This window comes from Staurois parvus, unplaced genomic scaffold, assembly GCF_062004578.1.
Source record: "Staurois parvus isolate SC_StPar_1 unplaced genomic scaffold, SC_StPar_1.0 ptg000147l, whole genome shotgun sequence".
NCBI lineage: Eukaryota > Metazoa > Chordata > Amphibia > Anura > Ranidae > Staurois > Staurois parvus.
In genome coordinates this window covers 22,601,035-22,623,736 of record NW_028317943.1, presented here as the reverse complement: position 1 = coordinate 22,623,736, position 22,702 = coordinate 22,601,035, and the positions used below count along the sequence as shown (strand labels likewise).

Below are 22,702 nucleotides of genomic sequence, written 5' to 3'. Positions count from 1 at the left end.
AAAAGGAAGTATAGACTTTTCAGATGTCACTGTCTTCATGCTTGCCCCAGGTCAGTAACAAAGCCATGCATATTTTAAAAACTTCAGCAATAGCAGCTCCCTTATTATATCTTAATGCCCACCTATTTTCTCTAAAGTAATCCTGTGGTGAGGCTTACAGACAAGTCCTAACTGCCCTCTGTAGCTGCAGGCATTGTAGGACAGTTCATCCAAAAAATCGCAATAAAAGCACAGACGTCATGGAGGTTGTCCACTAAACCATCTCAGCTCACTTGCCCTGCTCTGCCCTCTCAGTAGTAACTCAGCAACCTTCTCTAATGTAAACATAACAACTTCATTCTTGTCACTGTGAACTTTGCAGATGAATTAGGCTATGTTCACAAAATCATGCGTTTTCCTGCAATGCACAAAAAAATGCAGCTCTTTTAATTCCTAATTGCACCCCCATACACCTTGCTAATGCTGCCACATTCACATGCACCAAAGCGCATGGTACTAAAGTGCCGTGCATTTTAATAGGGCGCAATTTCAAAAAGGGTCATGCACTTCTTTAAAAATCAATGGGCAACCCTAAATGCGATGTGCAAAACTGTGCAAAATCACACGCTCCATTGCACCTGCATACCTGTGAATGGAGCCTGACTTTAACACAGTAGCTTCAGAGGTCAGTTATGGCTTGCTTTATTACTCATTTACTTCTTTTTACTGATATGCAAAAATTACCATCTTTAGACAGCTCTATTTTTCAAACAACTGCATGCTGCACATGGAACAAACTAAACACAGTGGTGACTCCTGGTAGTGCTGGCATTACATTATATATGACAGCAACAAAACCTTATGATGTGCAAATTTGTCTAGTAATGTTTTTTTTTCTTTTTCAATATGTTTATTGAATTTTGCAAAGTAATAATGACAAGTGACATCAAGAGTAACACATTTTTCAAGATTCAGCAGTAAAGAAAAGAAACAAAAGAGAAAAGATTGTATCGCTAATAGTAGCAATTCAACAGGAATGGTAATACAAGATACAAGAGAAATAGAAGGAGAACAGTGAGCATCGGTCAGATTGTTGTAAAGGTAGGGAAGTTAGACTATTGCTAGTGAAAATATTTAGGTGAGATCAGCACGTAACAAGCAATGGTTTTTACTTAAGGAGTTGGATAATAACTCATGTAACCAGTGATGACAGAGGGTCTAATCTTTCACCACTCTTTTTCCTCTACATACACTTTAATTTATTTGCCTGGTTTGATTATGGCCTTTGTAAAATAAAATGTTTTAATGGCACTGATTAAAAACTGTAGTTTTTTTATTTGCACACATTACGGGGTGTATTTATAAAAAAAGAATAATCACAAAGCTGTTTGTCCATTGAAACTGAATATAAATATGTTCTGTGCAAATGGGTCATTATGTTCATGGGCTATATTCTCTGCAATTCAATTGTGTGAATACTGCATTGTGGCTACTGGATGGCACTGAAGAGAAAACCTATTTCCTATGATAGTCAGCACCATCTTTTGACCACTCTGCATTATGGCCACTAGATGCTTGACTATCATGAAATAAGTATGCTGCTCAGCATTATTTAGTTGCCACAATGTGTTTTTTTCCACATTCCCACATTCAAATTTCAGGGAATATCGCCTAAGTAAAGTCAATTTTGCTCGTTCACACAGAACAAATTTACATGAACTTTAGATGGACAAACAACTATGCTACAAATATTCTCAGTGTAAATGTATGAAATGTCATTCCTAACAACAGTTAGTAGGAATGACACTATCTGCTTTTGCCCATTCTATACGGTGATTTTTAATTTTTTTATATTTGTCACTTAAATGATTCAGCTTATCAAACACATTTTAATATTGCACAAAGATAACCCAAGTAAATAAATTATGCTTTCATTTATTAAGGCAAAAAAGCTGTCTAAACCTGACTGGGCCAATGTGGAAAAGTAATTGCCCCCCCCCTTTGCTAAAAAATTAAAGTCTGGACTTAAATCCAATTGAATTGAGATGCTGTGGTGTGATCTTAAACAGGCCTTTCATGCTCAAAAAACCTCCAATGTTGCTGAATTAAAACTATTCTGCAAAGAAGAGTGGTCCAAAATTCCTCCACAGCAATGTGAAAGACTCAATGACTATGATTAACCACATTTTTTGGAAAGCTCAGTTACATTTACACTTGCCACACCCAGGCCTGAATAGAATCTGTCTGACGAAGTGAAGCACACTAAAAAATCTCAAAAAGCAACACATCTTACCACAAGCTAAAGAAATTCAAGAAGAGATGAGAAACAAAGTAATTGACATATATCAGAAAAAAAAGGGTTACAAAGCCATTTCTAAGGCTTTGGGACTCCAGTGAACCACAGTGAGAACCATTATCCACAAATGGAGAAAACTTGGAACAGTGGTGAGCCTTCCCAGGAGTGGACGGCCTACTAAAATTACTCCAAGAGCAGCTCATCCAGGAGGTCATAAAAGAATCCAGAACAACATCTAATAAACTGCAGGCCTCACTTGCCTCAATTAAGGTCAGTGTTCATGATTCAACAATAAGATAGAGACAGGGAAAAAATGGAATCCATGGGAGAGTTCCAAGGCAAAAGCCACTGCAGACCAAAACGAACACAAAGGTTCGTCTCACATTTGCCAAAAACATCTTGATTATCCCCAAGACAACTGGGCAAATATTCTATGCGTATAACTAACAGAGCATTTCATAAAGAGAACATCATACCAACAGTCAAACATGTTGGTGGTAGTGTGATGGTCTCAGCTTCAGGATCTGGATGACTTGCCATAATTGATGGAGCCAAAAAATTCTGCGCTCTACCAGACAATCCTGAAGGAGAATGTCTGGTCGTCAGTTCATGACCTCAAGCTCAAGCACACTTGGGTTATGCAGTAGGACAATGATCCAACACACACCAACAAGTCCACATCTGAAAAAAAACTATTTAAGGTTTTGGAGTGGACTAGTCAAAGTCTGGACTTAAATTCAATTGAGATGCTGTGGCATGACCTTTTCATGCTTGAAAACTCTCCAATGTGTCTGTGTTAAAACAATTCTGCAAAGAAGAGTGGTCCAAAATTCCTCCACAGTGATGTCAAAGACTCATTGCAAGTTATTGCAAACACTTGATTGCAGTTGTTGCCGCCAAGGGAGGCACAAGCAGTTATTAGGTTTGGGAGGCAATTATTTTCACATACTGCCAGGCAGGTTTGGACAGCTTTTTTCCCTTAATAAATTAAATCATCAATGAAAAATTGCATTTTGTATTTACTCAGGTTATCTTTGTGCAATATTAAAATTTGTTTGATGATCTGAATCATTTAGGTGTGACATATATGCAGGAAGGTGGCAAATACTTTTTCACAGCACTATGTATCCTTATAGTGGAGTGTTTTACATCACATTTGGTCAAAAGTGATGGGGTCACAATTTCACCACAATGAAGAAGGGTTTGCTAATATTATATTTGTGCTAAAAGCATAGCTTTTGACTGTTATAAATGGAGCATAGCAAAAACAAAATGACATGCATGAAAAATTGTAAATTGTATCTCTGTGCTGGCTTGTCTGAGACACGGTTTAATATTTTAATATAAACAAAGAGTGGGAGGGGGATATATCAATGTGCAATACAAATGTACCAGAAAATCCATTTGAGGGTCTTTCATTTACATGGCAAATTTGTTATGACTAATAAAAAGTAAACTATTACATTCAACTATTGCTATATACATTCTATACACAAGACTATAAAGTACTTTGGTTTCCAAAAAGAATTCAGACAATTTCAGTCACTTGTCAGACATGGATTTGTGGGCAAGTCTGAACCTAAGGTGAAAGGGCTGCCAGTGTCAAAGCCCGCTGAAATGCCAAAAAATGTGGGTGCTGGAAGCTGTCTGAATATACTGCAGGCAGGTCACATAAGAGTCCTTAGAGAGGCTTAGGCTAAAAGGCATTAACTGAGGTTTTCAAGTAATTAAAGGTTGCAGTCTTGTCCATTATATCCAAGACACAATTACTCATTGAAATGCTGTGTAGGTGAAAGTACCTTCACCCATTTTAATTTTTTTGACAGGCAGAATATTGCATGGCCTAGTGATCTCAAATATTTTTTCACCATTACTGTAATGAGCTTTAGGTCGTGCAATAAATTGTAGCCTTCTTAGCAGACAACCAAGAGATGTATGAAATCACTTTTGCCTGCAGTCAGGGCTGTGGATAAGGGGGTACCACCAGTCCTCCTGTACGGGGCCCAGGCCAGCAGGGGAGCGCAGGCAGCTGGGTGTATCTGATGCGGGCATGGATGGTGATCGGCATGGGGCATGGGGGGGGGGGGATCACTGGAACAGATCCGCTGTTGGGCTCTTTCTGCAGCAGCTGAAAGCTGGCTTCTTCTTATCTCCCTCCTGCTGGCTTTCAGCTGCTGTAGAGAGCCATACAGGGGATTGGTTCCAGTAACTGCCCCCCACTGTACCCATCACTCTCCCTGTGCACCATACATTTCCCCTTACTGCCCAGGCCCCCTTGTGTGTCCCACCCCCGCAGTGCTGCCGAATTCCGTCCTCTCCTTCCCACTGGCAGCTGAAAGCACACAAAAGTATCCTTCAGGATGGAGAGTGAGGGAAGGGTTTGGTAAATATATCATATTTATCAGCCCCTTCCTATCCTGAATGAACACAATGAATGATTGGTACTGATCACTCATGGTGTTCATTCATAATTGAAGCATAGAAAACTGTGGGTTTTTTTTGGTGGTGGTGGTGGTGGGGGCCTGTCAGGCTGGCTGTATGGGGCCCTGTGGCTTCTAACAATAGCCCAGCCTGCAGTCCATGAGTTTGCCTAGCTAACCTATCACTATGGTAGCTTGGTATTGATATAGGTGTGCTTAAAAGGTGTTAAAACATAAAATTACATCTAGGTGGTATTGTCCAAGCCTTGGGTGGGAAAATGGCTGGTTTCTCACTACTGCATTGTGCTTGGCCACAGCACGGGTATATCCACAATTTTTGCATGTTTTACCTGCAGTTTTTGTTATGGTCGCATAGACTCTCTATTAGGTCATGCATATTAGGGTGCATTTTTTGAAAACGCACTAAAGACACAGCATATTTAGTGCGCTCTCAGAAAACATGCCAAAAATGCGCAACCCAATAGAACATATATGGGACTGCAGCTAAAACCACGGGTAAAACATGTGAAAACTGTGGATACACCCCTGCTGTGGTCAAACCGCAGCATAGCAGTGTGAAACCGGCCTTAGACTGATAGTGACTGATTCAGATAGTGATTGATTCAGAGCCTGCATTCATAATAAGTGCAAGTTTCAAACCTCTTCTGATGGTACAGTCAATGTTTTGTCACTGTCCTCGGAAATTAGAAAGAAGCACTGTATTACACAAATAGACTGTGCTGCTTCCAGCAAGAATTTCATCAAGTTGACAACAAGTATGAAATGACCATGCCAGTAGCTTGAATATAAAAATATGTTCTGACAAAACTGAGATTTTTTTGTGCGTTGAAAGTCTTTCCTCTTGTTAGGCAGATTCTCTTGTCACAGAACTGTATATTTCCATTTACAGGATTTATTAATGATTATCTTATATATTCTCATCTTTCTTTTCATCATGAAACTCGACAATGTCTGTTTCTTTGGTGTCAATGTGGCTCAATAAATTCAGCAAATCTTCACTGGGTTTTGAGTGAGCATCTGAAGTAGGCACTTCCCTTTCTAAAGTCAATGAAAGAGGAATATTTTGCAGAGATGTATATGGTGGCTGTAAATATGTTACAGAACTTTGTGTTGGGAATATAGTTTCACTGAATCGATGGGAAGTAATCTGCTGATCTTTAGTGACGTGCTGTAATTTCTCCTCACCTGTTTTCACTGGAACTTGTACTGACCCTTGTTTCTGAATATCTTGTTTGGAAATTATTTCAGAGGATGGTTGCTCAGTGTTTTTCTGAACACATTCAGTATTTTCTATATTATTTGATATAAGTGGAGGATTTGACTGCAGTGGGGCATCATTTTGGACTACAGTTTCAGAAGATGTAGTGACCACCACTTCAGGTACATGTGAAGCTGAGTTTGGTGTAATATTGTCCTCACTTGAGGGTTGTCTTTCTGAAGAATTTGATCTACTAGACTCCCGAATAACAGATAGATCATTCCTAGTTGTGCCAGGCTTGGCATTTTTATCCATAGATTCATTCCTCTTACTACCATGAAGATGAGGTCTTCTAGATGGAACATCATGGAAACTGCCTATGTAACTTGTTTCACTAGGAAAGAACATAGTTGATGCATCACTCCCCTGTCGACTGAAAGTACGTCTGACGGGAGATTCAGGATGCTCATGGACACTTAAAAACCGCTTGACTCTTCTTAAAACAGAAGGTTGTCTTCTATGCTTCTCTTCATCCAGAAACCAGTCTTCATGTAGAAAAACAGAATCGGGTAGTCTACAACAGATAGAAAAAAACATAAAATAAGGTATTATTGTTCGTGTGGAGCAATGGTTCCCAACCTTGGTTTTCAATTATCCCCAAAAGGTCATGTTTTCAGGATCACCTTCAAATTACACAGGTGCTTTAAATCAATGTCATACAGTGCCTTGAAAAAACATTCATAGCCCTTGAAATTTTCCACATTTTATCATGTTACAACCAAAAACGTAAATGTATTTTATTGGGATTTTATGTTATAGACCAACTCAAAGTGGCACATAATTGTGAAGTACAATGAAAATGATAAATGGTTTTCAACATTTTTTACAAATAAATATCTGAAAAGTGTGGCGTGTATTTGTGTTCAGGCCCCACTAAGTCAATTCTTTGTAGAACCACCTCTTGCTGCAATTACAACTGCAAGTCTTTTTGGGTATGTCTCTACCAGCTTTGCACATCTAGAGAGTATTTGTGCCCATTCGTCTTTGCAAAACAGCTCAAGCTCTGTCATATTGCATGGGGAGCATCTGTGAACAGCAATTTTCAAGTTTTGTCACAGATTCTCAACTGGATTTAGGTCTGGACTTTGACTGGGCTATTTGAACACATGAATATGCTTTGATCTAAACCATTGTATTGTAGCTCTGGCTGTTTTTTTAGGGTCGTTGTCCTGCTGGAAGGTGAACCTCCTCCCCATGCTCAAGTCTTTTGCAGACTCTAACAGGTTTTCTTCTAAGATTGCCCTGTATTTGGTTCCATTTATCTTCCCACCAACTCTAACCAGCTTCCCTGTCCTGCTGAAGAAAAGCATCCCCACAACATGATGCTGCCACCACCATGTTTCACAGTGGGAATAGTGTGTTCAAGGTGATGTGCAGTGTTAGTTTTCTGCCACACACAGCATTTTGTTTTTAGGCCAAAAAGTTAAATTTCGGTCTCATCTTCTCAGAGCACTTTCCTCCACATGTTTGCTGTGTCCCCCACATGGCTTCGCACAAACTGCAAACAGGACTTCTTATGGTTTTCTTTTAACAATGGCTTTCTTCTTGCCACTCTTCCATAAAGGCCAGATTTGTGCAGTGCACGACTAATAGTTGTCCTGTGGACAGATTTTCCAGCTGAGCTGTGGAACTCTGCAGCTCCTCCAGAGTTACCATGGGCCTCTTGGTTGCTTCTCTGATTACGCTTCCCTTGCCCATCCGGCAGTAGTGTATTTATCGCAAGGAAAACAAGGCATTTGCTTAGGGTGGCCATTTTTTAGGTTGGCGGCACCGCCCCCCTTCATGCCAGGGTACTAGGTGTAATCCTGGACTCCCATCTGTCCTTTCAGCCCCAAATCCAATCACTGTCCAAATCTTGTAGACTTCACCTCTGCAACATCTTCAAGATATGCCCGATTTTAACCTCTGAAACCACTAAGCAACTTATTAACTCCCTTGTTATATCTCGCCTTGACTATTGTAACTCCCTCCTCATTGGCCTACCTCATCGCAGGCTATCCCCTCTTCAGTCTATCATGAATGCTGCTGCCAGTCTCATCCACCTTACTAAACGTTTCATATCTGCCATTCTTCTCTGCCCATCCCTCCACTGGCTTCCCATTGCCCCACAAATACAATTCAAAACATTAACAATAACCTATAAAGCCATTTATAAGTCTGCCCCAAATTACATCACCAATCTTGTGTCCAAATATCACCCTAACCTTCCTCTCTGCTCCTCCCATGATCTCCTGCTCTCTAGTTCCCTTGTCTCCTCCTCCCATGCTCATCTCTAGGACTTCTCCAGAGCCTCTCCCATCCTCTGGAACTCTCTACCCCAATCTATCAGACTATCGCCTACTCTGCCCACTTTTAGGCGATCTCTGAAAACCTATCTCTTCAGGGAAGCCTATCCCGCCTTCAGCGAATAACGGAATCTTCTATTCCTCCTATCAGTTAATCCCCCACAGTTATTACCTTTTGTCCCATCAGCCCCTCCCTCTAAGATTGTAAGCTCCAAGGAGCAGGGCCCTCCTAACCCTCTTGTATTGAACTGTGTCATTGCTGTATTGTCTCCCTTAATATTGTAAAGCGCTGAGAAAACTGTTGGAGCTATATAATCCCGTATAATAATAAATAATAATAATATTTGATAGTAAGAGTGAAGTTCCTTTTAAAGCTTTAAAAGAGTGACTGATAGCATTAAAAAGATGGAATTGTGCTGTTTGTGTGGAATTGTGTAGGAATGTACACATCATTAACGCTGTATAATGACTTTGGAAACACTTTTACATGATGGAAATGATAGTTACCCCATATGGACTGTTGATCCCAAGAATGAAGGAATACAGTAGTCAGCAGCTGCAAGTGTGTATGGTGGTCGCACGTCAGAGTCATTCCAGTAGATGTCTCTACTCATCTTCGGTAAGTTTGTATGCATCTCATCTACTGCCATTAGGGAAACCTAAAACCAATGAACTCACTAATTATATTTGAAAGCATGAAACTCCTATAGTAACACAGCTTCATAGTTCATATTGTGATGTATTTCATGACCTTAGCTGAGGATAAGGAAGTATGAGTGGAAGATCATATACAAGTTTTTACTCATGTTTCATTGCCACCTACCTGTAGGTACAGATGCCCAAATAATGGTGGCTGCTAATCCAATGACTCATGAACAGGGCCCTAAGGTACCTATTCTTTTCACAGATGGAAATTTTTCCCCATGCAACTAGTGAGAAAATGTCATACTTAAAGCAGAGATCGAGTCAAAATCTAAAAAAATAAAAGTTAGCTGCTACAAAAATTGTAGCTGCTGACTTTTAAAAAACAGACACTTACCTGTCCCTCAGTCCCACGGTGTCCTCCCTCCCTTTCACCCCGGTTCCGGCATCTTCAGTTTGGGCATCCGGCTGTGACAGCTTGCGGCTTCACAGCCGGGTGCCCACTGCTTATGCGTGAGTAACGCTGCCCACTGTGCATGGTCCCGTAGTCTTCTGGGACCTGTCACATGTCCCAGAAGACTACGGGGTGGCAGGGAGGACAACTTCCGCTTCCAGTCGCCTAAGTGATCGCAGCAGAAGTGGGTACCTGTCAAAATCGGGTACCTGCCCCCCCCCCCTTCACTCCCTAAAGGTGCCGATCCTTAACGGGGAGTGGGGGATGAGGCCTTAAAGCAGAACTTCCCCTTTTGGCTTTTGGGTGGAGCTCTACTTTAACTATTCTCTGGAAAGTTCTATGCTTCATTCTTACATTTCAACACTTAACAGCAAACCAGTTTAGATGGAGATAACATCTCAAAAAAAGAAGACATCACTTTGGGTTCCCAATAATTGACAGCTTTCTATTCATGGCTATGTCTTGACATTCTGTCCTTGGAAATCACAAACAGTACTAAAAACTAGATCCCTTCCAAACCATCACATGGTTTTAAGTTAATTATTGTATGCATACAGTGTCTAGGCTACGGATCCTGGTGCTTAAGAATCCGGGTGGAGACCAGTGTAAGGATTATCATTTTCTTGAGACATCCCTATATACACTGGTAGGTGAGGTTGCTGTACACTGGGCTGTGCATGCTTGGCACTTATAAATGAGTCAGGATGATTCCAGTAGATATTTGTTCTTTGCATAGACTGTAAGGCCTCCATGAGTGAACACAGAGACATTTTAGAACAGCTCTACCATAACAGCAAAGTTTAATGCTCTGATAAGTTAAGAAATCTTATCAGCAGACCCACAGCTACTGGGTTAAAGTGGTATTAACCCAAAAGCAAACATTTATTATATTGCAGCTCATAGTTGCATTTTTTTTAGGCTTTCTTTCCTATATTTTTACCTGATGATCTGGCAGTAAGACTGTTGTTTTTCAACAGAACAAGTAATCCTGTACATGTATCAGTTAAAAGCTTTGAGACAAACCATTTATCACTGACAGGGGTGCTTACAATGATAAGCTTTTATTGATGTAAAACCTTTATCCCTAAAAAAAACAAAAAACAAAAAAAAAAAACGGTTTGCTGTAACTGCAGTGTGAGCTAGAGTTTGGCTTCAATTTGTTAGTGTATCTAAATCTACTAGTTCCCCCCTCCCCAATTAACAATGTTGCTGTCTTCTGTGCCCCCTGTGCTCCTTCATCCAGACCAGGGACTCTAATACAGGAAGTGTGTTACTGATCACATCTTCAGGTGAAAACAGAGGGAAAAAAAGCCTAAAAAAAAGAAAACTAATGCAACCATCACATCTAATGATTGATAAACTGCAATATATTACATTTTTTGGTTTTAGGGTTAATACTGCTTTAGCTGCAGGATAGCCCAGAATTGAAGCAAATTAAATACTTTTTATATGAATACATAAAAAATGCAATGTATACAAAATGTAATAACAATAAAGATAATAATAATAATACAATTTAGGAAGTCACTCACACAGACCTTTATAAAGGTCATGTTTTATGGTACAGATGAATACAATTTTTTTTAACTAATGTCAGAACGAGACCATTTTGATATTTTAAAGTTCTATAGTTAGACATGGAATTAAGCTAGAGAAGTAATTTAAAGGATAGGTTCACCTTTCGTAACATGTTATACCCATAGTGCCATGTTATACCCATATTCAGGGTGTAATATGTAACATGTTATGAAAGGACCGACCCCGTTCACACCCAATCTCCTGTTGTGACAGCTAGCTGTTGCAATTTAAAAAACTATGGTCGTGCAGGGCCCTGCTCACCCTTCCATATCATTCATTCACAGTATTCTGTGAATGGGAAAACTACAAGTTCTAACAGCCTTTGCGGCTGTTGGCTTGTAGTTCTCAATGAAATACCATGGAGCTGTTGAGTGCTGTTGTAGTTCATTGATTCTTCTTGTCAGAGTGTATCTGCTTGCCCATACAAGGTACAAGCACACAGATATACTGACAGGTCTGCAGGAGTCTTGCATGGCACCAGCAATCAACTGATTGCGGGTCCAATGCTTTACAGGCTCCCAAAACAAAAAAAAGTAAATGCTAATTTTTTTACCTGCAAAAAAATATGCATTTATTATTTTTTGTTAAAAGGTGAACTTATCCTTTAAAAAGCATGCTTAAACCACATAAAAAAAGGTAGAAAATAACGGGTAAGTCTTGTGATCAATAAAGTGGTTATAAATCTTTGGTCCATGCAGTCTTATAATGCTCCATGCAAAAACTCCAACTCAGAACACCACTAATTGTGTGCTGACTCCATCCATGGTGGATTTTGTTTTTATAATTCAGAATAACACCATCACCATTCATAGGCTGTGTATCTGTATTTCAGCACAGTCTAGAGAGCTCTCTCAGATTAAAAAAAAAAAACATGCAAAATTCCTAACCTGTAAATTTCTGTCTATGCACCAGTTAGTTTCAAAGTCGTCATCATCTTCACCGAAAGGGTTAATTAGCTGCTCAGCCACCTATAATAAAAATGATGACAATGCAAAGAAACTATTTTTTTAGGCTTATATTTGTTAACAGTTACAGCATAATAAACACTAAGGGTCCTTCAACATGGGGACAAGGTGCTTTGGGGGGGGGGGGGGGAAGGTGGAGCCCCCTGCCCCAAAGCACCCCCCTATTTTGAGGGCATGTGGCCTGGTATGGTTCAGAAGCGGGGGCGCTCGCTCGTCTATTCCCTTTCCTGGCCTACCGGGCTGCATACAATCCGTTGACGTCTGTTTTCCGTCTGTCCCGGGTTTTTTTGCTGAAGAAAAATAGGGTTTGTTAACGGATGCGGACATTACCGGATAAAGATGTTCATCCGTTTACACCCGCAAACCCACAGAAATACATGGGGGTCCATTTTTCATCCGTAAACAGACAGATGAATAACGGAACGCCGTGCGAAAGCCCAAAAGCACACCCCCATGTTGAGGGCATGTGGCCTTGTATGGTTCGGGGGGGACGGGACGATCGCTCATTCCCCCCCCTCTTTCCTGACATGCTGGGCTGTATGCTCGGATAAGGGTCTGGTATGGATTTTGGGGGAGACCCCACGTCTCATTTTTTAAAAAAATTTGGTGTGGGGGTTCCCTTCAAAATCCAAACCAGATCCGAAGGGCTTGGTATGGATGGAAGGGGGGACCCCAAGCCATTTTATAAATTTTTTTTTAATTGCTGCTTTTTTTTTTTTTTTTTACATTCAGCTGTCAGTGGGGAACCCCGCTGACAGCTGATGACTAAAAACGAATGAAAAAAACAGATGAAAATGGATGTAAGAATGGATATAAACTCACCCGTTTTTCTTTGAAAAAACGTGACTAAACTGATGAAAAAAAACCACCACGCCCGTATGAAAGGACCCTAAGGATTATGCTACATGTCTATGCTACATGTATACTGTATTTCTTGGCTGTGCTACTGCATACCTCCCAACTATCCCTGATTTGGAGGGACTTTTCCTCTTTGGAACAAAGTCCTTCTGTCCCTCTTTCATCCTCATTTGTCCCTCATTTTGATCTGATGCATATAAATATATGAATATAAAAATGCACAATTTATCGGAAAAAGTGTTTTACAGTGCTATACCTTTCATCCAGTTTCTAAATTGTTGCAGTTGAGAGTTTCAAAAGCCAGTATCAATAGTAGAGGTAACAAAGCACTTGTTTGTTTAACATATCATTTTTTGTGTATAAATTCTCCAAGGGGTGTGGTGAGGAGTATTCTTTGCCTACATACTTTTTGCTAAGGCCCCTTTCATTCCCTTCATTTAGATCAGCAGGGGATCTGTCCGTTGTACCCCTGCTGATCATAGCAGAGCGGGCGGATGACAGGCCCGTGCCCACTCAATTTATGCAGAGCAGACATGGACCAAGCCTGCTCTGCTCTATGGGTGGCTGGTTGGACTCCGCTGTTCGTTTACACCTGACTGCCCTCCGATCCGATTTGCCAAGATCCCCTTCCATTTTTTTTTTAGCGAACTGGATGGGATTGAAGGTAGGCGGGTGTAAACAGACACATGTCCGTTTACACCCACTGGTCCACAGGTGTGACTGGAGGGTCCAATCAGGTCCGCCTGAAAAACTGACAGGTGAACTTGATCAGACCCTTTGTGTGAATTGAGTCTTTATAGGTGTCCCTCTTACCCATCTCAAGATGTTGGGAGGAATGCTACATGTGCATATTAGTGCAGCTTGCTATACTGGTCATTACATCACTTTAGACAGCAGCCACCTTTTCTAAAATGAAAATATTAGCAGGCTTGAATACACAAGACTCATAAACAGCAATTTTACCCAAACCCTGTGTTCCCATATGGTTATGGAACACCTGCCCAAGTCTAATAATCTTGTATTATATACAGTTAAACAAACATGCTTAATGTATAAAGAGAGACAGACAAAAAGGGAGAGTTCACCTTTAACCAGCCTGCATAGAAAAAGAACTGAAGCAGAGTGAAAACTGGAATGTAGAGGTCCAAGTCATGTCCTGCATAGGCTTGTTCAGGGTCTAAGAACTGACGTCCAATTATACAGGCGAAGAAGAAAGTGTATACTGCGAGAGTTACTACCTAAAAAGTGGCGTGGAATTGTGTTAACTCTACGCAAACAATTTTAAACAGCTGCACAATTTACAGAAAGTCAAGTGCATTTTCAGTCAGCACATATTATTTATTATAGAAGTATTTGCTAGACTGCAATCATTTTCATGTGACTTTAAAATTTATACGTGCTTGTTCTTCAGGAGCAACAATCAGTTTGCATCAGGGGCGGACTGACCATTCGAGCACTCGGGCATTGCCCGAGGGCCCGGGGTCAGTAGGAGGCCCCATGAAATGCCCCTGGTACCTTTTTATAGGCTTTTTTGGGTGTGCTTTGAGTGTGGGCAAGGACACAGGGGCCCCATGATCACCTATTGCCCGGGGACCCCATGAGTTGTCAGTCCACCCCTGGTTTGCAATCACACTACTCCCCTTCTTAACAACTGTTAAGATTAGATATTGATTTGACTGAGTTGGCAAGGGTATACATGTACCAAAATTCAACTGGTTCAGCAGGAACTGGTCAAATTTCGCTCTGTGCGTACCGCTCTCTGTTCAGCAGAGGCTCTCTTCAACAGGGGTAGCACACTGGCTAAATGGTTGGCACTTCTGCCTAGCAGTACTAGGGTTGTTGGTTCAAATCTCAACCATGGCACCACCTACCTGGAGTTTGCATGTTCTCCCTGTGCCTGCGTGGGTTTCCTCTGGGTACTCAAGTTTCCTCCCACACTCCAAAGACATGCTGGTAGGTGAATTGGCTCCTTTTTAAATTGGCCCTAGTATTTGTGTATGACTGTAAGTTAGGGACCTTAGATTGTATACCCCTTGGGGGTTAGGGACTGATGTGAATGTACAATAAATATATAAAGCACATAAATTGACAGCGCTATATAAGTACCTGCAATAAATAATAACAGAAGTTAGACCAGCTTCTGTTGAACAGTCCTGCTGGAAAACCAGCATTCAATTAGCTCACGCAGCCAATGGCCCACTGTCAGAATATAACAGCACAACAGGGGAGATATCTGCATCTACATCTCTTATGTGGATGGGGGATCTGTTTCTTTTTTCGTTCAACCTGCAGAACGTAACAAAAACCCTCTACATGTAAACCCTGCTATAGACTTGCACTATGATAAGGAGCTGTAGACCAATACAACTGTGTCATACCGCAAAGCAGCAATTTTGAGTAGAGCAAATAAGACTGTACCCAAATACACTTACATTTATATACATTATACATACTGCGGAAATAATGTTTCTAACATCCACTGAAAAGACTCTTTACATCTATCTGATGTCTATCACATGCATACCTAAAACAGACTATACATGCCCTTAAAACATGTGTATTTACCTGTGTGTACACCAGAGGAATGCCAACCCAGTCATAGCCAAATAGGAGACCACACCATGACCGATACCTGTTCATTTCCTGGGATAAAGCACACATCAGTACTAGCTAATAAGTTAATAGCATTTTGCAGGCTACTGATCAAATACAGCACATAACCCTACATATACTGTAAAGAATATTGTTTTAGCAAGGATTATCTATAGCTCTGCTTATTTATTGCTGTTGTGTTCACCTGAGATGATGGTTAAAACTCAAGCAGTACACCTCTATCACAACTCTTTATGATCAATGATAACTAGAGAACTGAGCAGCTGCATATCAAAGGAAAATGTGACATAGGCACTGCTAAATAAAATGTGGTGTAGAGCAGGAGCATAGCACACCAACACAAAAAAATGTATGTGTAACAATAGAATTATTTTGTGGTCAGAAGCAGTAGTTGTTACTACGTAAAAACAACAAAATGCAATTATTAGACACACAAATGATGCTTACAATTACAACCGAACACTGCTGGAGAAGATAATATGATTATCGGGTAAATGCAAGGATGTATCCCCATGCAACCAAGCTTCCACCAAGCAAAGATAGATTTTATACTTACTGTTTTCAAGGAAAAACAGGAAAGACAGTCAGGAATCACACAAAAAGCACTTACATACTGTAGTATTGGTTCACTAATGCAGCACATGCTCAGGAATAGCCCCTTTCTGTATCTACATTCTGACTCACATTAAGCATTAATTGAAGATCAACGCTGTCACGAATTCTTCCATCAGACCTGGCTTTTGAAGCTAAATTTCCAAACCAGACGACTGGTACCCAGTACTTGAGGTGAGGAGATTTAAGGTTGTCAAATATTTTTCGCTCATCTGCTGTCATAAAGCCTTTTAAAATACAAAATAGATAAATATATGTATATTAAGCATAACCATAATAGCAATATTAATTAGTAACACTGAACCTAGACAAGCAGTGAGTTTATACCCATACTAAACATGTGGTGAAAAAAACTGAAAGATTGCACCTACAAGCAGGCACAGCACATTTATAACCAAGGTAAAGGAGCAATATTTAGCTTATCCCACCAATATTTCTTTTTGTCTTTTAGTCTAATTACCTTCTTTACTATTTATATTAGAATTATTTTATTCTTTATTGCAACAGCATTAATGTCACATAATAATAAGATTTTTGTACTCATTGCAAAATCCTTTTCTTGGAGTCCATTGAGGGCCACAGGAATGCTCAGAATTTGTAACAAAAAAAAACAAAAACAGAGGGGAAGGACCTGTCAATGGATTCCAAGAAAAGGATTTTATGGTGAATGCAAAAATCCTATTTTCTTTCTCATCCACTGAGGGATACAGGAATTCCTAAATTTCATAATTGTCAGAACATTCAAAGCAGTGTAACAGAGGGTTGGGCAACATAGAAAAAAAGACTATCGGGTGCAAGAAAAGACAACAGCAAACTGAGGAGTCACCTAAAAACCTGAATATCTGCCTGGTAAAATTTAAGAAATAATAACAGAAGACTAAGTGATAGCCTTGCAAGCTGGGAAAAGTTGCATGATGCTGTAAAGAGCAAGGAGCACTCACAGATCTAGCAGAGTGTGCCCAGACAGGAAACAGTCTAATCCAATCCTTAAGATGATATGTTTGTATGATGGTATGTCTGAGTCACCTAGAGATGGTGGAAAGAGAAGCTGGTGAACTCTTACGGGTTCCTTCTTGAATACAAAATGAATCAGTCTTCCCTAAAAAGCAACAGCTAGCAGATAGACTCTCACAGCCCGAAATATATCCAGATGTGGTTTTTTTTTTGCAAATGTTGGACAGAGGGACAGGAGAAAAATATTTTGGCTGAGGTAAAAGGCAAAACTACCTTAGATAAGAAGGACGTTCTGGACCCCAGCACAACCTTATCTCTATGCAAATCAATAAGGGGCTCCCTGCAGGATAAAGCCACCAGATTCAGATCCACAAGGGGGTCCACATTATTTATTTATTTCAGGTACTTATATAGCACCGTCAATTTACGCAGCGCTTTACATATACCGTATTTTTCGCCGTATAAGACGCACCTGACCATAAGACGCACCTAGGTTTTAGAGGCAGAAAACAGGAAAAAAAAATTCTGAACTAATGGACTGCAGACACAGTACAGGAGATGACCAGAGACTGCGGACAGCACAGGGATGACCAGAGACTGCGGACAGCACAGGGATGACCAGAGACTGTGGACAGTACAGATGACTGCTGACCTTTGGGGAGGTGGGGAGCGGGTAACTGAATTTGACAGGTACCCGCTCTTACTTCTGCAGAGTTTTTGTTTGATCTTATCTGTTCCTCGATCCAGCCGCGCGCTGTCTTCACGGCTTCTGTAATGGCGCTCGGCATGACAACCGGGTGCCCAGTGCGCATGAGCGAGAAGCACTTGCGCTTTGTGATTGGTCCGGCGGCTTCTGGGATCTGTCATGTGTCCCAGGTACCACCTTACCATTCACAAAAAGCACCGCTTCTTGCGCATGCGCACTTGGCACCCGGCTGTCATGCCCAGTGCCCACACTACAGAAGCCGGGAAGACAGCACGCCGCTGGATAGAGGAACAGGTAAGGTCCCGCTGCAGAGCTGAGCGGCCGGCCCGGTATTCTGACACGGCGGCGGTGGAAATACCGGACCGGCCGCTCCAAATTCGCCTTATAAGACGCACTGACATTTCCCCCCCAGTTTTGGGGAAGAAAAAGTGCGTCTTATATGGCATATTGTACATTCACATCAGTCCCTAACCCTCAAGAGGCATACAATCTAAAGTCCCTAACTTACATTCATACATATACATACTAGGGCCAATTTAGAGAGGAGCCAATTAACCTACCAGCATGTCTTTGGAGTGTGGGAGGAAACTGGAGTACCCGGAGGAAACCCACACAGGCACAGGGAGAACATGCAAACTCCAGGCAGGTGGTGCCGGGGTTGGGATTCAAACCAGCGACCCTAGTACTGCCAGGCGGAAGTGCTAACCATTTAGCCACTGTGCTGCCCACATGGGATACTTCCTGTAAAAAAGATCTAAATCAAAATGTGAAAGACTAACAATCTCTAAAATAAGACAGACATGTATCCTAAAAGTGCTGAGAGCCAAACACTGGTGCAGACTCAGCTGTATGAAGGAAAGGCTTCATCCCATGGAGAAATTCTTAGGGTGGAAGCTCCAAGAATCACACTAAGTTCAGTATGCCATCCATGTATGATGATAAACTTTACAAGCAACCTTCCTAGCTGTTAACATTATAGAAAACACAAATTAAAAGATGCTCCTGATACGAAAAACAAAAGGCTTCAACAGCCATGGCTTTAAAGCCATTGAAGTAGAATAAAAAGGTTGTTGAGACAAAATATCCTGATGATCTGACAAAGCCCACAGATCCTCTGCCAGGAGTGTTAACAGAAGAGTGTACAACATCCACTTGGACCAGTCCAGAGCAAAGAAGATCACCAGAATGCCCTCTAACCTGATCCTGGAAAAATAGATTTGAAGACATTTCAGGGGATGAAAAGTATAGATTAGGGTGTACTGATCCCACATAGTCATTGAAGCATCCATTGCTTCTGCTACAGAGTCACTGAACCTGGAGACAAAACTGTACAATTTGCTGTTAAATCTGAAGGCCAGGAGGTTCACATTCTGCCCCCACCTGCATAACAGGATCTGGAACACCTCCAGGCATAAGAACCACTTTCCCGGTCCAGGCACTGCCAGCTGAGGAAGCTCGCCTATCAATTTGTCTAAGTATCCCACAATGGAGGTTCCATGACAGTGCAGCAGGGCTAATAGCACAGCTAATGGTTTGGTTAAATCTTGAGGTGCAGAGAATAAGCTGAAAGTCAGGGCCTGATAGCAATACACAACATGGAGCCTTCAAATATGGAGTCAAATGAACTGCCGCAGCTCAAGCAATTCCTGAAGAATACTGGCCTGAGCTGAATAGCATAGTTCTGTGGTAACTGGAATACAGATATTATGCCATCAACTGCAGGTTTGTGTCACAGATTGCTTGTATATAACTAGTGCTATAACTATATAAATCTGTGCTTGTCTGAATGGAGAAACTTCTAGGATTTGTTATATCCTGCATGAATCTACCGTTACTTCTTGGTTATCTGGAGAGACTTCTTGAAATCTGCCAATGCTGTTAGCTGACTAGAGAGACCTTGAAGATTTCATATATCTGACATGAATCCACCAGGAGTTGTTGATAGCACAAAAAAGTCTTCCCGAAATATCTTCAGAAAACAGCACAGATGAAAAAAATCACATCCTTGGTTGTCCTCACATCACATCACATCCTGTCATGGTTGTGGGGAGGTTTATTCTGTGCTGACCAATGACTGTTTTGTTGCCTGTGTTCATTTCTCCTGTAGGCAGCAATATAATCCTATAGGCTAAGAATTCTAAGAATGTGTCCCTCAATGAACAAGAAAGATAAAAGGTACAAATAAGAAATTTGAAACAAAAAATGCAAAAGCAAGACATCGGAAGAGAAGACGACTGTACCTAAGATTGTAAGAAATGAGAAACACCAAATATCTCAGGAATCTAATATTAGTGGACATGATGGAAACTAGTTACTTTGCAACAAATTATTAGGATAGACATTAACAAGCAATTTGAAACAAACGGGTTTTGGGGAATTGTTCAAAGTATTTTCAACCAAACAGAACAAAAAGATTATATCTGACAATAGGAGCAATCGGTCAATATCATCAATTTCAATATTGCTTATTAACATAAGCAGACCACAGGAGTAACAAGCAAAAGACCTAAAATCATATACAGCATACACCATTATGTAAACTGCAGTTCCTATACCTGCTTCTACAACATGATCCATTGTCGGGAATCGTTTGTACACTGCAGTGCTGACTGATCGAAAAATCAGTAACGAGGTGAGATTAACATAACGCATAAGTGTCCTGCGAAGAAGCCGTCCATACTCATCTCTCCCGTGCACATTGCTGGAGATAAGTAGCATGAGTCTGTCAGGCCATGGAAGATTTACAAACTGGTTCCACCACCGGTTCACCACAAGAGTAACATAAAAACCTGAAAGCAAAGAAAAGATATTTACAAAGAAAATATAGAAAGCATTCATAAATGTACAATATTTAAACCGAACATATATAAATCAGAGCTGACTAGCCAATGAAAAAAGCTGCTTTATTAAAATCAAGAAGATATATATATATATATATATATATATGTATATATATATATATATATATGTATATATATATATATATATATATGTATATATATATATATATATATATGTATATAAATATAGCACAGTGGCTAAATGGTTAGCATGTCTGCCTGGCACTACTAGGGTCATTGGTTCAAATCCCAGCCACAGCACCACCTGACTGGAGTTTGCATGTTCTCCATGTGCCTGCGTGGGTTTCCTCCGGGTACTCCAGTTTCCTCCCACACTCCAAAGACATGCTGGTAGGTTAATTGGAACCTGCCTAAATTGGCAGTTGTATGTATATGTATGAATGTGAGTTAGGGACCTTAGATTGTACACCCCTTGAGGGTTAGGGACTGATGTGAATGTACAATATATATGTAAAGCGCAGCGTAAATTGACGACGCTATATAAGTACCTGAAATAAATAAATAAATATGTACCATGTTCATTTTATTTACCACCTTCTTTGAAAGAAGTGGAAGAATTACAGCTGCCAGTAAACCAGCCATTCTTAGGTAATCCTGGATTGAAAGCCAGATCAACCATAGGGAAAAGTAGCCAGGAGTCTAGGGCCAGAGGGCAATTGGTCAAAGCTGTGAACCTGCATGTTGTGACAATATTATACTCTCAACCTCATCTGTGCAGAATATTTCCAGCTCATGTGACAATTATCTAGATGGGCAGTGGATGGAAATAGATGTCACTAGGGCTGGGTAACCCTGCAGTTAACCCTTTTTAAATATCATTCTAATAAAAAGAAAAGAGAAACCATGCAAGCCAGTTACAGAACAGATACTGTAAAACACACAATTAGGAACTGAAAAATAAATGGGAATAAAAGTGGAAGACTGTTTAACAGAATTTGTCTGGTATTTGTATTCAGAGTTCAATTCACTGCAAAGTAAGTCCAATCTGAGGTATAAGAGTCACTGCCTATCATAAATGACTCTTAGCAATCCTTCACAGTTTCGATAGGAAGAGAGCTACAGCTGCCAATGGCAGCAGTTTTTTTTTCATCCTGAGCCACTTCCCACACAAACGAGAGCTGAGAGTTAAGATGTAAGACTCCAGAAGGGTTTTACCATGCTTCAGCTGAAACTCTTTTAATGTCAATTATTCTAACTATTTATATATTTTCAGATAATGAGGTTTTACGATCTGCCAATCAACATTTTATGGAATAGAATAAAATCACAAATCTATAAACACAAAAAATAATGTTTAATTTGCATGCTGGACATTGTAGCATAAGCGTGTTTGGTGTCTAATTGATTAACATCTTTTCATACATCCGTGTAATCACTTTTTCTATGAATATAAGGAAGGCCATACCTTAATAATTTTTTTTGGTCAACCTGCGGATTGAATGAAAAAAAAAACATTCCCCCATCCACTCACTCGATGTGGATAGGGGAATAACTGGGAATAAGGGGAGTTATGGTATTCTGACAGTGGGGAGACTCCCCGCTGCCAGAATACATTGTTCTGTGCTGCAGTGCTGACTTGCCTTGTCTCTGGACTTCACCTATGCTTGATCTCTGGTTGTGACCTTGACTCTTTTAAGGACTCTGCTTCTTCAAATTCAAACTTGCATGACCCTGGCTTGGCTCCTGACTGTTCTGCTGTCTCCACCCTCCTGATCACTGTGCATGACCCTGGCTCCTGACCATGCTGTTATCTCTTATCTCGCTGATCATCCATGTGTGTGTGTGTGTGACCATGGCCTGGATCTTGACCTGAACCACGCAATTTCAGTTCCTCCCTACTGGTCTGATCCTGCACCACCTTCATTCACTGCTGGTGATATCGCACTGAATACTGCTGGATGCAACTTGCTCAACCACAAGTGTACCTGGGTTCCTGCTGATGTCCTTTCTCGCCTGCCTGAGAACTACCTAGTTGGACACTTCCTGGAGCAGCCAGCAGCAAACCAGTCTATCGTCACCCATGCTTCTTTGAGCTTTGTACTCCATGTCATCACCTCCTGAAGTACCTGGACCATAGATGCCAGGGGAAGCCCTCTTGTCACTTCAGCCACTAACCATGTAAAGGCTTCCATTCCCATACTGTGAATAAAAGCCTGGATATTCTTGCAGAGAAAGCTATAAGGAAAATTCTGTCTCATCA

General features: G+C 40.8%; 1 protein-coding gene across 2 annotated transcripts in view; it reads right to left on the bottom strand.

Moving 5' to 3' along the window:
• Positions 1-866: 866 nt before the first annotated feature.
• Positions 867-22,702, bottom strand: part of BEST3 (bestrophin 3) — a 53,483-nt gene continuing 31,647 nt past the window's right edge. For both annotated transcript variants that reach the window (XM_089674116.1, XM_089674117.1), the window contains 7 exons: positions 20,197-20,430; positions 16,054-16,208; positions 15,322-15,399; positions 13,842-13,994; positions 11,821-11,901; positions 8,767-8,918; positions 867-6,488 (listed from right to left, as the gene is read on the bottom strand). In XM_089674116.1, coding sequence (XP_089530242.1) covers positions 5,624-6,488; positions 8,767-8,918; positions 11,821-11,901; positions 13,842-13,994; positions 15,322-15,399; positions 16,054-16,208; positions 20,197-20,430 — 1,718 coding nt within the window. In that variant the 3' untranslated portion in view covers positions 867-5,623. The remainder of the gene's footprint in view (positions 6,489-8,766; positions 8,919-11,820; positions 11,902-13,841; positions 13,995-15,321; positions 15,400-16,053; positions 16,209-20,196; positions 20,431-22,702) is intronic.